General features: G+C 47.9%; 1 protein-coding gene across 1 annotated transcript in view; it reads right to left on the bottom strand.

Moving 5' to 3' along the window:
• The window catches only part of FAM178B (family with sequence similarity 178 member B), a 92,098-nt gene extending 79,616 nt beyond the window's left edge, over nt 1-12,482 (bottom strand). The window contains exons 1-6 of the mRNA XM_032592772.1: nt 12,472-12,482; nt 11,113-11,177; nt 10,490-10,911; nt 8,899-8,960; nt 6,917-7,024; nt 1,718-1,870 (exon numbers count right to left, since the gene is read on the bottom strand). Of these exons, the coding sequence (XP_032448663.1) occupies nt 1,718-1,870; nt 6,917-7,024; nt 8,899-8,960; nt 10,490-10,911; nt 11,113-11,177; nt 12,472-12,482 (821 nt within the window). The remainder of the gene's footprint in view (nt 1-1,717; nt 1,871-6,916; nt 7,025-8,898; nt 8,961-10,489; nt 10,912-11,112; nt 11,178-12,471) is intronic.
• Between the last annotated feature and the right edge of the window lie 1,585 nt (nt 12,483-14,067).

Genomic DNA, 14,067 nt, shown 5'->3' with positions numbered 1-14,067 from the left:
ACCAATATGCAGACAGACACTCAGGCCCAGTCGCCTCATGGCACATCCGGGGCCACATTTCACACAGTTATTTGTGTATAAAGATGTTTTCTACCACACTGCTTACAGAAAGGTTGGAAGTAACATATATGTTGAGAAAAATGAGGAAAACGGTTAAATATGTTGGGGCATCAATGCCATACAATATTATTTCACCATTCACGTTATGACTAATTGAGACATTTGGCCTTGTTTGAATACCATATAATACACATTTTGAAGACAACTGAGGAAATCTGAACACTGACTAATATTAACGGTATGAAGAATATGTATTTTTTAGGTGTAATAATGGCATTTAAGTTATATCTAAAGGTAGTCCTAAAAAAAAAAAAAGGTAGAGTCTTATCTTTTGACACAAACTGAAATACTTACAGATTAAAGTATATGTGCCTGGAATTTGCTTAAAAATAACCCTGAGGAGATGGCGCACCTGGCTGGCTCGGTTGTTAAACATGCAACTCTTGATTCGCGTCACAATCCCTGAGTCTTAGGACGAAACCCTGCATTGGGCTCTACGTTGAACATGGAGCCTGCCTGGGATTCTCTCTCTCCCTCTCCCTCTCCTCCTCCCCTGTTCACTCATGCTTTCATGCTCTCTCTCTCTAAAAAAATCCTGAGGGGACAACGTTAGTGGGCACTGGTTGAGATGGAACAAGATTGGCTTTGAGTTGACTGTTGGAAGTTGAGTGATGAGTATATGGAGAATTATTATACTGTTCTCTCTACATAAAGTATGTAAAGCTTGAAACTTCCCGAGATAGAACGTTTTAAAGGAAAGACATCAAAATACTGTTACCTTTATATTATGAAATTAGATGGGTTTAGAATTAATGAAATAGACATAGGAGCCCTAAATAGCTGGAAAAGACAACAAAACTCCTACTTTCAAGAAATCACAGGGATAGCTCAAGTTCTGTGCTCCCTGCTGGCTGGTGTGGGTTCCGTGTACTCCTCTCCATCCCCTTGGCCACCAAGGCCCAGCGGGGCACTGGCCTCATGAGCACGAGTGGACAGCCACTGCACTGAGTCCTACGGGCTTTCTCTCTTATTCTTAGATATATGGATTCACAACTGCAAGTGTTGAGTGTTACTGTGGTAAAGTTTCAAAATTCCCTTAAAAAGCAACACAGGCAGTGGCTATGTGAGAATGAACGTAAATTTCCTTCCACAGAGGAGAGCAATGGGGCAGCTGTCCAATGTTAACATGGTGTGCACTTACGGCCGGGGACAAACTTTTCACCGTTAGCATTGCACACTGACTGAAGGGTGGTGTCTCCAATGAGCAGATGGAAATGACGATGATGTGCTCTGGAAAACTGCTGGATGGCCCAGAAAGTGGCTCCAGTGTTGATGGAGACAACCCCAAAGGCAGGTATGGTGAGTGTGACTAAAGTTGTTCCATGAAACTGGGGTGTGGGAGAGGAAAAAGCAATATGAATAGGGAAATACACAACTTACCTAGTATTTGCTATAATATAGTCCTTTTCAAAGTATGTGCATCTAAATCAGTAAATTAAATGTTATAAGTAGACATGTGTGACCATTTCATCTATATCTCTGAAAACAGCCATATCCAAATCGGCTAAAACACGGCTTTGAATTTCCTCATTTGGGGCAGTCCTAAACACTGGGCTCCATGAGGGAGAAGGCCTGGCCATGCCATGCCGACATTTACCTGAGGAAGAGCCCTTCCAGGTGGCTACGTGGCTTCAGGTGTGAACAGTCCAGGATGCAATACAGGGGATGACGCCTGGGTAGAAACACGGTTTCACCGGGATGTACTGGTGGGATGACCTGTAGTGACATGGAGAACCTCTCCACGAGCATCCTGCCAAAGCAAGGAGCCAGAGAGCCAAGGGTCAGGAGGCACACCTGGTCTGCAGCACAGAGGGAGGCCGGGAAGGCCTGCAGGTGCCCCTGCCCTGCAGCCAGAGCCTGGTGGAGACAAGACTGGGGGGGAGACAGCGCCACCTGCTGATAAAGAAGGAGCCTATGAGATGCAGACCAAGGAACTCTGCCATCCCACTCTCTGTCATGCACCCCAATCCCTTGCTTGGGACATTAGTCCAGGAGCCAGAAGTCCTGGTCCCAAACCCAGCCCCACCCATTGGCTTTGTTCAGCTCAAACTTTCACTGAGTGCCACGATGTGTAGGTGCCAGGTGCTGAAGGATGAGTCAGTCGTGGGCTGCCACTGCACGCCTAACAGAAAGGTAAACAAAATCACCACAATAGCCTTCAGCAAGTGGGCCAGCCACAGAGCTGCCTGCACGGTGCTGCCAGGAGCAGAGGAGAGAAGCTCTGGGTGCAGCCAGGGTCAGGGAGGGCATCTGCACAGTGAAGGAGCCGGGACTCTTCTTCTGAGGCACCAGTCCTCAGGCTCTTGTGATCAGGAGGACTCCCCAGGGAGGTCTGCTAAAATGCAGAGTTCTAGGCCCTGCCCTGCCTTGTGAGTCTGATTAGTAGATCATAGCTGGGTCCCAGGGACAGGGAAGGAACAGAAAGAAGAGGGGACACATTCTAACTCTATAGGGAGAGGGAAAAATTGTCAAGATTTAACGACCCATTTAAGAGGGAATAGTGGGTGAAAACAGCAAGTTTCAGATAGGAAGTGTGTACGTGTGTGTGCATAGGTATACACGCAGACATATGCACACACACATTCTTAGACACATTCAACAACCCACATGCATCTGATACACCCAAGTATGAGCTGGAGTCATCCCTAGGGAACAGGATTGGGGGGAGGGATAAGAGGAGACATTTCCTGTTTACTTCATACAACTGTGTTCTGCTTGATTTTTGTAGAGATATAACAGATACACAACACACATTTAACAACAATAATAGCAGCCAAATCAAACAAGCTACAAGCACTGCATCTCCTCCTCTTACTGGAGGATGGCCTGAGCCCTGACAGTGAACTTGGAGGGGGGACAGCACTTGGGGCTCCCGTCAGGGTCTGGGACACAAGCAGCTGGCACTGGAAGTGGAGCAGTGTAGCTGGCAGCCCACCGCTCCCCAGATGAAATCTGTCTCACTTTCTGGCCAAGTGACCCAAGAAAAGGTGCTGACGCACGTCATAGGCTCATCCTGAGGATGAAGTGACACAACGTGTGGAAATGACATGAAAATACCAGGGAGATTCTGTCCTGTAGCCTTTTGCAAGCAGCCTCTGCAAACCATCACACAAATGGTAAAATGATCTTCTGTTTTGTTAATTTCTTTGCCATTATGAGTATTTACGGCTTAGGTTGTTTTTGTATTTTTAAAAAAAGTACAAATTATTAAAAGTCTTTAGGAATCAGGCTCATCTGTAAAAGGGTCTTAGCCCTATCCCCCAAACGATCATACAAAGGGACTTTTGTGATATTAAATATAATGTATGTGCATTAAGAGTTCTGAGATGAGTCTTCCATGTCTAATTGGAGATTTCCTGTGCAGCCCCAAAGAAAGGATAAAGGATGATGTTGTAGTTTAAATATTCCCCCCTCCCCTGCCCCAGCACACATAAGGTCTTTTAACTTTAAGAAATAGAGAATGTAGGATGGCATCTATTCAAGATGCAAGCCAATCCTTAGAGCATGAGGGGATGTTCTGGCTCTGGAAGCTTGTGGGGGTCTCTTCTACAACGGGCATCTGTGGCAGTCATGTGACTCCTGGTCACAGACAACTGTTCTAACAGATGGTGGCTGGCCCCCAGCCCCAGCCTCACCCCTTCCAGACCCACATCTCTCCTTGGCCCCATTCACGGACAGAAGAGGCTGCTGGCTTTGTGTATCCATGAGTAATTTTCTTTGAAGCAGAATGTTGAACTGTCCCATCAAAAATGATCCCACATCAAAACAACCACCTCAAAGTAGCTGTTGTCAAAAAGCCTTTCTCAAAGTACTACTTGAAAATGTCACGTGCCCAGAAAATCATCAGCGATTTCAAAGCCTGGAACACCTGGCTTAAGCCAGTTCCCCAGATAACTCCCTTCTGTGGGGAATTTCAAAACATCCAAGCCACGACTTCCAGAATCCTTCACTAGAAAGGTGAAGAGCAAGAATAGTTAATTCTTGCTATAGAGATTTTTAAAGACGTTCAAAACGTTTCATTCCAAGGCTATCTATCCATTGAGTAGGACATCTGGGAACAAATCCATGAGTCCCAACTTAGACAATTGTGTTTATCACTTATGTTGCCACCAAGGCACTCTTGTCCAAAGAGGCCTTAGCCCAAACCCAGTGGCTCCATTCAGTCTCCACACTCCACCACATCTGCCCTTTTGGGTTCACCATGTGACTTGCATGACATCCTTTCTCTGGGTCTCTAGGCAGCATGTGAGTAGCTCTCTAACTATCTGGGATGGCTGTTCAAATCTGAACACTCACAGATTTTCACGGTGGAAAGTAAAAGTTAGGAGGCAGGGGTCCTCCCAATCAAGGCCGTGGGTCAGCAAACTACAATCTGTGGCCAACTCCTGCCCATTTCTGTAAACAAGGTTTTATTGCAACACAGGCATGTTTATTCATTTATGCATTGTCTATGGGAGCTTTCCTGTTACAACAGCAGAGTTGAGTGGTTGCAACAGAGAGTGCATGGCCCTCAAAGCCTAAAATATTTACTATTTATGAACACAGAATTTGCTGATCCCTGCTCTAGCCCAGAGATGACTATCAGAAAAACTTGAGAAAAAAAAAAGCACACAGCCAGACAAGGTACTGCTCATAACCATGTCTGGGCAACAAAAGCAATGTAAACCATTTGGAGATCCTAAAATGGAGGCCCCAAAGGAGTCTGTATGTTATCACTCAACATTCCCTTAGTAAGTGGAGGCAGAATGCGAACTTAGAGTATGCATGAAAACTTGACCTATCATTGCTTAGACCAATGCTTACTAACATAACTCAGGCTGACAGAAAAAGCAAAGCCTGAACAGGCAGATGCTCCAGGGCATGGTGACCAACTGCCTGCAGCCACATGGTCACATGAGGTGACCTCATCCCCTGCAGACTCCTCCCCAGCCCCTCCTGGAAACTGGGTTCCTGAGGAAAGGAGGGAGGGAGGAAGGTGGGGGGGGGAGGAAGAAATGAGAGAGGGAGAGATGCAAGGGGGGGGGGGAAGGAAGAAAGCAAGAAAGGAAGAAAGGAGGGAGGGAGGGAGGGATGGAAGGAAGGAGGAACCAAGTAAAAGAAAGACATACAGAAAGATCTATTCTGACTTCACTTCCCCCTTCAGCTACTGTGCATTTTTCTCTTCCCACCTCTCCTCTTGTTCTCCTGTGGGACTATTCCAGTTAGGTTCGTCCCCAGCAACCCACCAGAGCTGCTTTTGTCAAGGTCACCATGACCTCTACATTGTGCCCTTGGGCCCCTGTTCTTCTCTGTATACACTCGCTCCCCAGGTGATCTCATCCAATTTGTGGCTTTAAACATCACCTACACATGGTGCCTCCCAAGCTTGCCTCTCCAGATGAGGGTATTCAAGCTGTCTCCCTGGTCTCACCTCTGGGATCCCCCAAACGAACTCCTGATCCCACAACTGCCCCACCCCAGCCTTCGTCACTTAGTCTTCCCCAAGTTAGACAACTCCAAACTTCCAGTTGGTCAGGCCCAATCCTAGGGGTCCCTTTCAGCTCCCCTCTTTCTTCCATACCCTCCCCATCCAGTTCACCAATAAATCCTCTCAGTTCCACCCTAAGAATATATCCAGAATTTGCCTACTCCTTACCCCCCCACCCTCACTCCCAGCCACCCTCACTTCTCAAGATTACTGCCATGGCTCATTTGCCTGTCTTTCTTCTTCTGCCCTCGCCACACCCCATGCCCATGCTCCCCAGTCTATTCTTGACACAGAGGCAGAGGATCCTGCTTGGAGCAGTGGCGGCCAGCTCACACAGGGGAAAAGCTCAGATGTCAAGCCCACCCTTATTCTCCCTGACCTCCTCTCCCCTGCCCTCCCCTCCAAGGCTGCAGGTAAGTTCCCCCTGCAGGGCCCCCAGAGCTGCTTCGCCCCTCCTTCTTAGGGCTCTGCCAGAAGCCAGCCAGCTGCTCACCGAGGCCTTCCCTGACCCTCAAGCACAACCTCAGGCCTTCCACACTCCTTATACCACCTCTCTCTCCTTTCTCCTGAGCACTTGTCACCTATCTTCACTCGGGAGGGCAGAGATTTCTGTCTGGTTTTGTTTTTGCTGAATCCCAAGGGTCTGTAGAAGAGCCTGGCACAAAGTTGGCATTAATAGATGCTTTCTGGCTGGCTGGCTGGCTGGACAGGTGGATAGACGGGTGCCTAACAGGGTACCCTGAAGACGGATTCAACTGTGGTCCCTCAGCATCTCTGAGACACACTGGTTCAGGTAACACCAGCCCACCCCCAGCCAATGGCCCAGTTAAATCATGGCCAGGAGACCCCCGCCCACATGACAGCACTGACAAAAGCCATCTTCTTTTCTCCAGACAGGGGAAGATGAAAAATGTCATATGGCCATATTCTCCCCTTGAAAGACAGTTTTCTCTTAGACTGTAGTTTTGTGCAGTTATTTTCCCAAGAGATCTGGTTCTATAAATCTGAGCAGACAACAGGGGCAGAGCAGGCCGTGTTTTTATAACTCCATGTCCTCAAAGGCCCCCACTGGACGCTGACACACAGTAGGTAATCAAATATTTCTGTAACCAATGAATGAATATAGGGGTTTTTTGGTTTTTTTTTAAATGTAGGTTTAAGAAAAGGAGGCAGCTGGATAACTCATAAACGTACACAAATTGCTGGTAAACTGTCTAAAACCGAGAGCCAGTTGACAATCCTCTGCCTTGAGAGGTGGATGCAGGGACTGCCCCCGCCCCCCCCAGAGTGGATGGGCCCTTGCCCCTTCCTGTGCCCACTACCCCCCACCTGTGCTCAGGTGTGAGAGGCGCCTCATCTTCAGCCAGATCCAGGGAGTAGAGGTCAGGACAATCATGCTGAAGCAGCTTCTCTCGCTCCTGCTCCAGGGCCTGTTCCCTGCAGAGAGATGAGAGCCGACAACAGAGGTCAGCGCTGTCCCCAGTCATCCAACCCTGATACTGGGTTAGGCCTAGGAATGGGGGCCACGGCCCTGAACTCCTGCATAAAGGCCTTCAATGTTAGATTTGGACGGGGCAGGGGAGAGGCATCACGTTGCATCCACTGCACTCTCTCTGAATAAGCAGATAAGAGCAGACAGGCCTCAAGGAAAGTTTTCACCACACAGCTTCAAACATGCCTTTGTTTGTGTGCCTTGTTTTGGATTTGCCCACTTTTTAACACATCGAGGCCTGTGCCTAGCTCCTTCTCCTCCTCCTGGGGTCGGGCCACACTGACCTGGAGAGGTCCCAGGTTCATGGCTCCCAGAGCCCCTGACACATGGCCTGCCTCTCCAGCCCCAGGGGCAGTTCTCCAGGTCCTGCTCATTCCCTTCCTCTCCCTAACCCTGTGGCCTCTAGCCCCAGAGGTCTGTTCCCACCACAGCCTGCATGCCTACCATTATCTTGCTAGATACCTGACTCCCTCACCTCCCTCCTGCCCTAACCACACTAAACTCCCAAGCAGGTACAAGTGCATCCTTCGGCCTTCTGGATCCTTGCTTCCACAACAACCAGGGAGCCTCCCCAGCCCTTGTCCTCCCCCTCCAGGTGCTCGCCCTGGCTTTCCCCAAAGGTCCTCAGTTCCTAAAGATTTCATCTCCAGCCCAGGCCGCTGTCTGGAGTTCAGATCCTCCTAGCCAGCCACAACTGGATGATTTCCAGCTGAATGTGCCCAGGATCCTCTGAAGCCACATGTCTGGGTCTGAATTCCCTTCCACACAGGTCCCAGAGCCCCAGCCACCCAGGTCAGCAGATTCATCACAGCCCTACCACCTTCCTCCCAAGACCCCACCCAATCACTGTTCACCCTCCTTCCTCTCTCACCCTTCCCATCCATTCTCCATAATGTAGCCTGAGCGATCTCTGAAACACAGCAGGAATCACATCACTATCTCCTTAAAATTCTCCCAACTCAACCTTGTGTTCATGAGGCTTCTCGTGACCCAGCCCTGGTTCACATCTTGGCTGTACCTCCTGCCATGTGGACCACCAACCCCTACTCTGCAGTGCTGAGAATTCCAGTTCTAGTCAGCCACCAGAATTATCTGCCGTACCCACCTTCACATGTGTGGTCACCCATGCTGCCCCCCAAATCTTCTTATCCTCCAAAGTTCAGAGATAAGGATACCTGTGGGGAGCCTCTTCTGACCCCCAGGTTAAATCAGGTGTCAGTATTCCAGGCCCCTCCACAGCAACTTTCTAGCATGGGAGATAGTGGAATCATTCAGTTAGATCTCCAGGTGAGAGGCTCCTGTACAATCACTTCCACCTATCTGGCACCTGGCACAGGACCTAGCCGAGTGAGAATCTCCCAGTGCCAGGTGCCTCGATGAGCTTTACTTGCCTGCATCACCATCGTGGCAATAGTTAGGCTATACATCTCCATCAAAGCTGCCTGCCTTTTCCCCTTCTCGCCCACGGAACATTTGAGTGGGAGCTGAGAGGCTGCCACACGGGCATGAATTGGGCAGAAGAGAGCAAGGGATTCTCCTTGCATCCCACCCACAGTAACCCTGAACAAGGGCTCTGGATGTGGCAGAGGTCTGGGGCTCTCTGCCTTCAAGATGCCCCCCTGCAACTCGGCTGCCGTACCACATGCTCACTTGATCAGAGCACACAGGACGCTCCAGGAGACACGCCGTGTAGGAGTGCAGCAGGCTGCTTGATCCTGAGGCGAGTTTGCTGGGAGTCTTAGAGGACAACCACCCCCCCCCAAATTGCTGCCAACCCCACAGAATGAACATCCCAAGATGGACCCTTTTCCACGCTTACCGCTTCTCCTGTAGTAAGTAATCTAAGCTATTGGCATAGCTCTCCGAGGCTCCAGAGGTGAACTAGAGAAACAGGAGGTGAGAATGGGAGACAAACAGAAAGACAGACAGATAGAAGGGGAAAAAGAATAAAAGTTAATCTAAATTAAGCCCTTTATTTATTTTATTTTTCTGAATAGGCAACCCATTCAAATGATTAAAAAATCAAGAGGTATAAAGGCATATAGTAAGATGTCTTGCCTCACCTGCATCCCCAGCCAGCCAGGTCCCTCCCCACAGGTGACCACAGGTGTTTGCTCCTTGGTGTGCTTTCAGAGACATTTTATCCACAGACAAGCAAACAGTAGTACATTATAGACTCCCTTCTGCCACCACCCGTAACACAAATGGCAGCAAACTATGAACCCTATTTTATACTTTGCTCTGTTCAATGAGTAGGATGTCTTTCATTTTTTAAATTATTTAAATTCAAGTTAACATACACTGTAGCATTGGTGTCACAAGTAGAACCCAGTGATTCATCACTTACATATAACACCCAGTGCTCATCCCACCAACTGCCTTCCTTAATGCCCATCACCCATTTGGCCCATCCCTCCACCCACCTCCCCTCCAGCAACCCTCAGTTTGTTCTCTGTATTTAAGAGTCTCTTATGGTTTGCCTAATTAATAGTATGTCTTGAGGGCATCCCATATCAATACTAAAGAGATAAGTTAAAAAAAAAACAAAAACATTTCGGGGCCCCTGGTGTCTCAGTCGGTTGAGCGTCCGACTTAGGCTCAGGTCATGATCTCACGGTCTGTGAGTTTGAGCCCTGCATTGGGCTCTGTGCCGACAGCTCAGAGCCTGGAGCCTGTTTTGGATTCTGTGCCTCCCTCTCTCTCTGACCCTCCCCCGTTCATGCTCTGTCTCTCTCTGTCTCAAAAAAAATAAATGAACGTTAAAAATAAATAAATAAATAAAACACCACAAACCTTTCTAATGTAGGACTAGAACATAATATATTAATTCCCTAGTGGTGGGCATTTAGATTACTGACAATCTTGGGCTATTACAATAATTAAGTCCTATTCTCAGAATAAACTTCCTGGATCCGTGTCCCCACAGTCTACCTATAAACAGCTATATATTCTCACCTAGCTTAAAGCTCATCACTAAAGTTTCCATTTAGGCATGTCAATCCACTGACTAGAGTTAGCCCAAGTCTTTGTGCCTGGCCTAGCCTAGACCCAGGCACCGAGGTCCCTCTTTTGCCCAGGTGGATAACCCCAACCTTAGCCTCAAAAGCCTTGAAGGCTCCCACACAGAAGTGGGATCCAATTTGGCACCACCCCAAGCCATCTGTTAGCAGGGACTAGTAGCAGATATAAGGGGAGAGATGCATCCTAGCCACAAGGGTTCATAGATGGGGAGAGGTTGGGGGTATGCAGTTGAGGAGGGATGGTTAGGGGCAGGTGGCCAACAAAGGGCAGTTGGGATATGGCCAAGGGAGAATGGCCAAAAAGGGGGTGGTCTGGAGGTGACTGAGGAGAGGTGGCAAGGAGAGGAGGCCAAGGGGTGGCTACTGGCTTACCAAGGTGTGGGTGTCCACCACTGGAGCTGTAGCCTTCTGGCTTGGGCCTGCCATGTTCCAGAACAGCTCCTCCAGTGAGGTCAGGCTCCCCTGGGGGTCCAAGTCCTGGGGCTCCTGGCTTAACTCCTCAGGCAGCTGGGGAGCCCATGTCCTCAGGCCCTGAGGGCCCCCTGGGCCTAGCCACCTCTGTGCTGGGGCCCCCCTGCTAGCCTGTGGTACTCTCAGGTTCAGGAACTCTATGGGTGGTGGGCTCCAATCAGTGGGGAACATGTCCCCGGCTGCATGCACTTTGCGCTTCTTTGACAATTTGGGAGTTGGAGCTGAGGTGGGACTGCAGCGCCGCCGGGCGGGGTGGAGGAGCCCCTGGTGCAGAGCACGGTCGAAGCAGCTGCTCTTCAGGTTAGGCAACAGGGTGGGTGCCACAGCGGCTGCCTGGACCCCTGTGGAGGGGACAGAATATTATGGTATTCCACCACCTGCCCACCACCATCCCAGCCACCGTGCCATGCTGGGTGAGGAGAGGGGACAACTCAAGATTGCTGTGGGCAGGATGCAAGGGGAACACCTCAACCATGGGTTGTCCACTTCCTTGTGGCCCTAAGCCTCAGAATGGCTCTACCTGTACAGGTAAGAGTGCCTACCTTCTCTCTGAGGAAGGGCTAGCAGAGTCTTCTGGGTCCTGGCCATCTGCAAACTGCTGGACGTTCTGTCCTAGAAAGAACGGCTTGTCAGGTGAGGTGAGCCTCCAGAAGAAAGCTAAATGCTCTGAAGCCCTAGATTCCCTAGCGAGGAGGGCAGGGCCCACTGGTGCCCAGGAGGGAAATCCCCCTCCAGTTCTACCCCAAGGACCAGGCTTGTGCACCATGAAGATCAAGTTGCTGAGGTGAAAGGGGCTCCATGTGACCTCTCATTTCAAGGATGTGATAGGCAAGTGTAAGGACATCAACATTTTTTTAAAACCTGCATAAAATCAAAACTAGCATAGGTCCACAGGAAAGTTGTGTACTGAGAAGACACTCTGCATGTCTTGCTTGTTTGGTGTCACCCCCATAAAGGTTGTTTGCTCCCAATGGACAGAGCAGGGCTATTTAGTCCCCGCCATTTTCCCAGAACCAGCACAGACCTGGCACACAGTAGGGCTTGGTGCGTTTCTGTTGAATGAATGAGTTAAAGATACCCAGAGGTGGTACAACAAGCCCCCTCCAGTGTTAGGAGCTGCCCGTCCTCAGCTAAGATGGGCCATGCCTCACACACACAGACACCTCTCATCATATCAGATTCAGGATCAGATCAACTGAAATGCAGATGAAAGGCGAATATCTGAATGAGCTAATGACCAAACGAAACAACCATTTACAAAAAACACAAACACTAACTCAACCAGGATTCAAACTCAACAACAGTGGAAGACACTCAAATCAATATGACTCTGAAGTATTCTTCAATGACAATGAAATCATAAAAAATTAAAAATTCATAATAACAAATGTTGACAAGGCTATGAAGAAATATATTGCTGTTAATACTGTAAAATGATTTATTCTTTTTAGAGAGCAATTGATCAACATAAAAATAACTGCAAGATGCGCCTGGGTGGCTCAGTTGGTTAAGCGTCTGATTCTTGATTTCAGCTCAGGTCATGATCTCACCATTCATGAGATGGAGCTCCGCATGGGGCTCTGTGCTGACAGCGGAGAGCCTGCTTAGATTCTCTCTCTCCCTCTCTCCCTTGGTCCCTTCCCCACTCTCTCTCTCTCTCTCAAAATTAATAAATAAACATTAAAAAAAATAACTACAAAAATGTTCACACCTGGGAGAAGGGAACCCCAGAAACTTGTTCCTCCACGAAAGCAATAATTAAGTGGACAAAATCTGTCAGAAACAATACTTACAGAACTCTGGAATCTAACAAGAAACTGATAACAACCAGGGAATGAAGGCTTAATGAAGAAAGAAGCTGCTAAATTTCAGTAAAATTATGTTCGGGCTTTTGAACTTACCCGCCTATCATCCCCCACCCCCAGCTAAGAGGCAGTTGTGGAGGCTGTGTTCCCGGTGTGGCTTGCTGGTGCCACGGGGGCAAGATAAACTTTATTCTCAAAGAATTGTGGTGGTGTGTTTTAACCTGTCTCCTGGCGGCTCCCGGCTCCCCCGGGGGATCAACTCATCAACTCTGGGTCTTACCTTTGTTTTGTCCCACTTGGAACTTTCTCAGGGCTGGAGTGGCCTCCGGGGCAGTACTTGTTGAAAGTATTTAAAAACAAGGGGACCACCACAACCACCTGGGGCAAGGGATAACAGGTAGGGCAAGCAGCAGGCAGTCTGCAAAGTCTGAAAAGGAAGAGGCTGAGGAAGGAGATACATGTTGGAGTAAAAGTTTTAAAAAGCTCCCACGTAAACCTGAGAGTCCAAAAGGCCACATGATTGCCCAGGGTTAATGCGTGCTTAGGAAAGACCTGAGAAGACCATAAGTTTTTACCTCTGGCTGATCATTAGGCTCCACATAAGCAGAAAGTGAAGGCTTAGGCAGAGTTGCATAAGGTCTGCCACACAGAACCAATCTCTAAAGACCAGAAGAGTTTTATTGTGGTGGTGGTGGTGGCAGCATTTAAGGGACTTTCTAACAACTTACCAGTTAACCACCAAGCTAAAGGAACTGGGACTTTAGTGACTACACACAACAAAATAATAATGTCTTTACAAAAATAGCTTAGAAAAATCACTAAACAAACAACTACAACTCACAGCAACCAGCAACAGCAAATTCAGGTAGGGGGTAATCCTATTTACACAGTTACTGCATTATAATAGTCAAAGTGGATACTTTTCAACAAAAATTACAAGGAATACAAAGAAATAACAAAGTATGGCCCATTCAAAGACAGAAAAAAGAAAGGAAAGAAACTGTCCCTAAGAAAGCCCAGGCACTGGACTTATTAGACAAAAACTTTAAATCAACTGCCAAATATGCTCTAAGAACTGAAGGAAATGATGACAAAGAACTAAAGAAACCAGGGGAGAATAAGGTCTCACCAAATAGAGAATATGAATAAAGATAAAGAAATTATAAAAAGGAAGTAGACAGATGTTCTGGAGTCAAAAACTATAAAAATTGAAATGAAAAACTAAGTAGAAGGCTTCAATACCAGATGTGAGCTAGCAGAAGAATCAGTGAACTTTTATTTGAGTCAATTGAGATGATCAGTTCTGAGGAACAAAATGAAAAAAAGAATAAGATGAACAGGGCCTCAGAGACCAGTGGGACACCATTAATTATATCAATAGATGCATAATAGGAGTCCAAGGAGTAGAGACAGAGATGGCAGGGGTGGGGTGGGGTGGGGTAGAGGGGGACAGAAAGAATATTGCACTTCCAAGAAGCTCAACAAATTCCAAGTAGGATAAATTCAAAGAGATCTACACCTAGATACGTCATAATGAAACTTTTAAACACCAGGGAGAGAATCTAAAAAGCAGGAAGAGACAATGCTTCATCACCTACAAGGGAGTCTCAATAAGATTAACAGGTGATTTCTTATCAAAAACCATGGAGATCAGCAGACAGTGAGATGAAATATCCAAAGTAAAGACAGAAA

Source organism: Lynx canadensis, chromosome A3, assembly GCF_007474595.2.
Source record: "Lynx canadensis isolate LIC74 chromosome A3, mLynCan4.pri.v2, whole genome shotgun sequence".
NCBI lineage: Eukaryota > Metazoa > Chordata > Mammalia > Carnivora > Felidae > Lynx > Lynx canadensis.
This window is presented reverse-complemented; position numbering and strand designations above follow the sequence as displayed.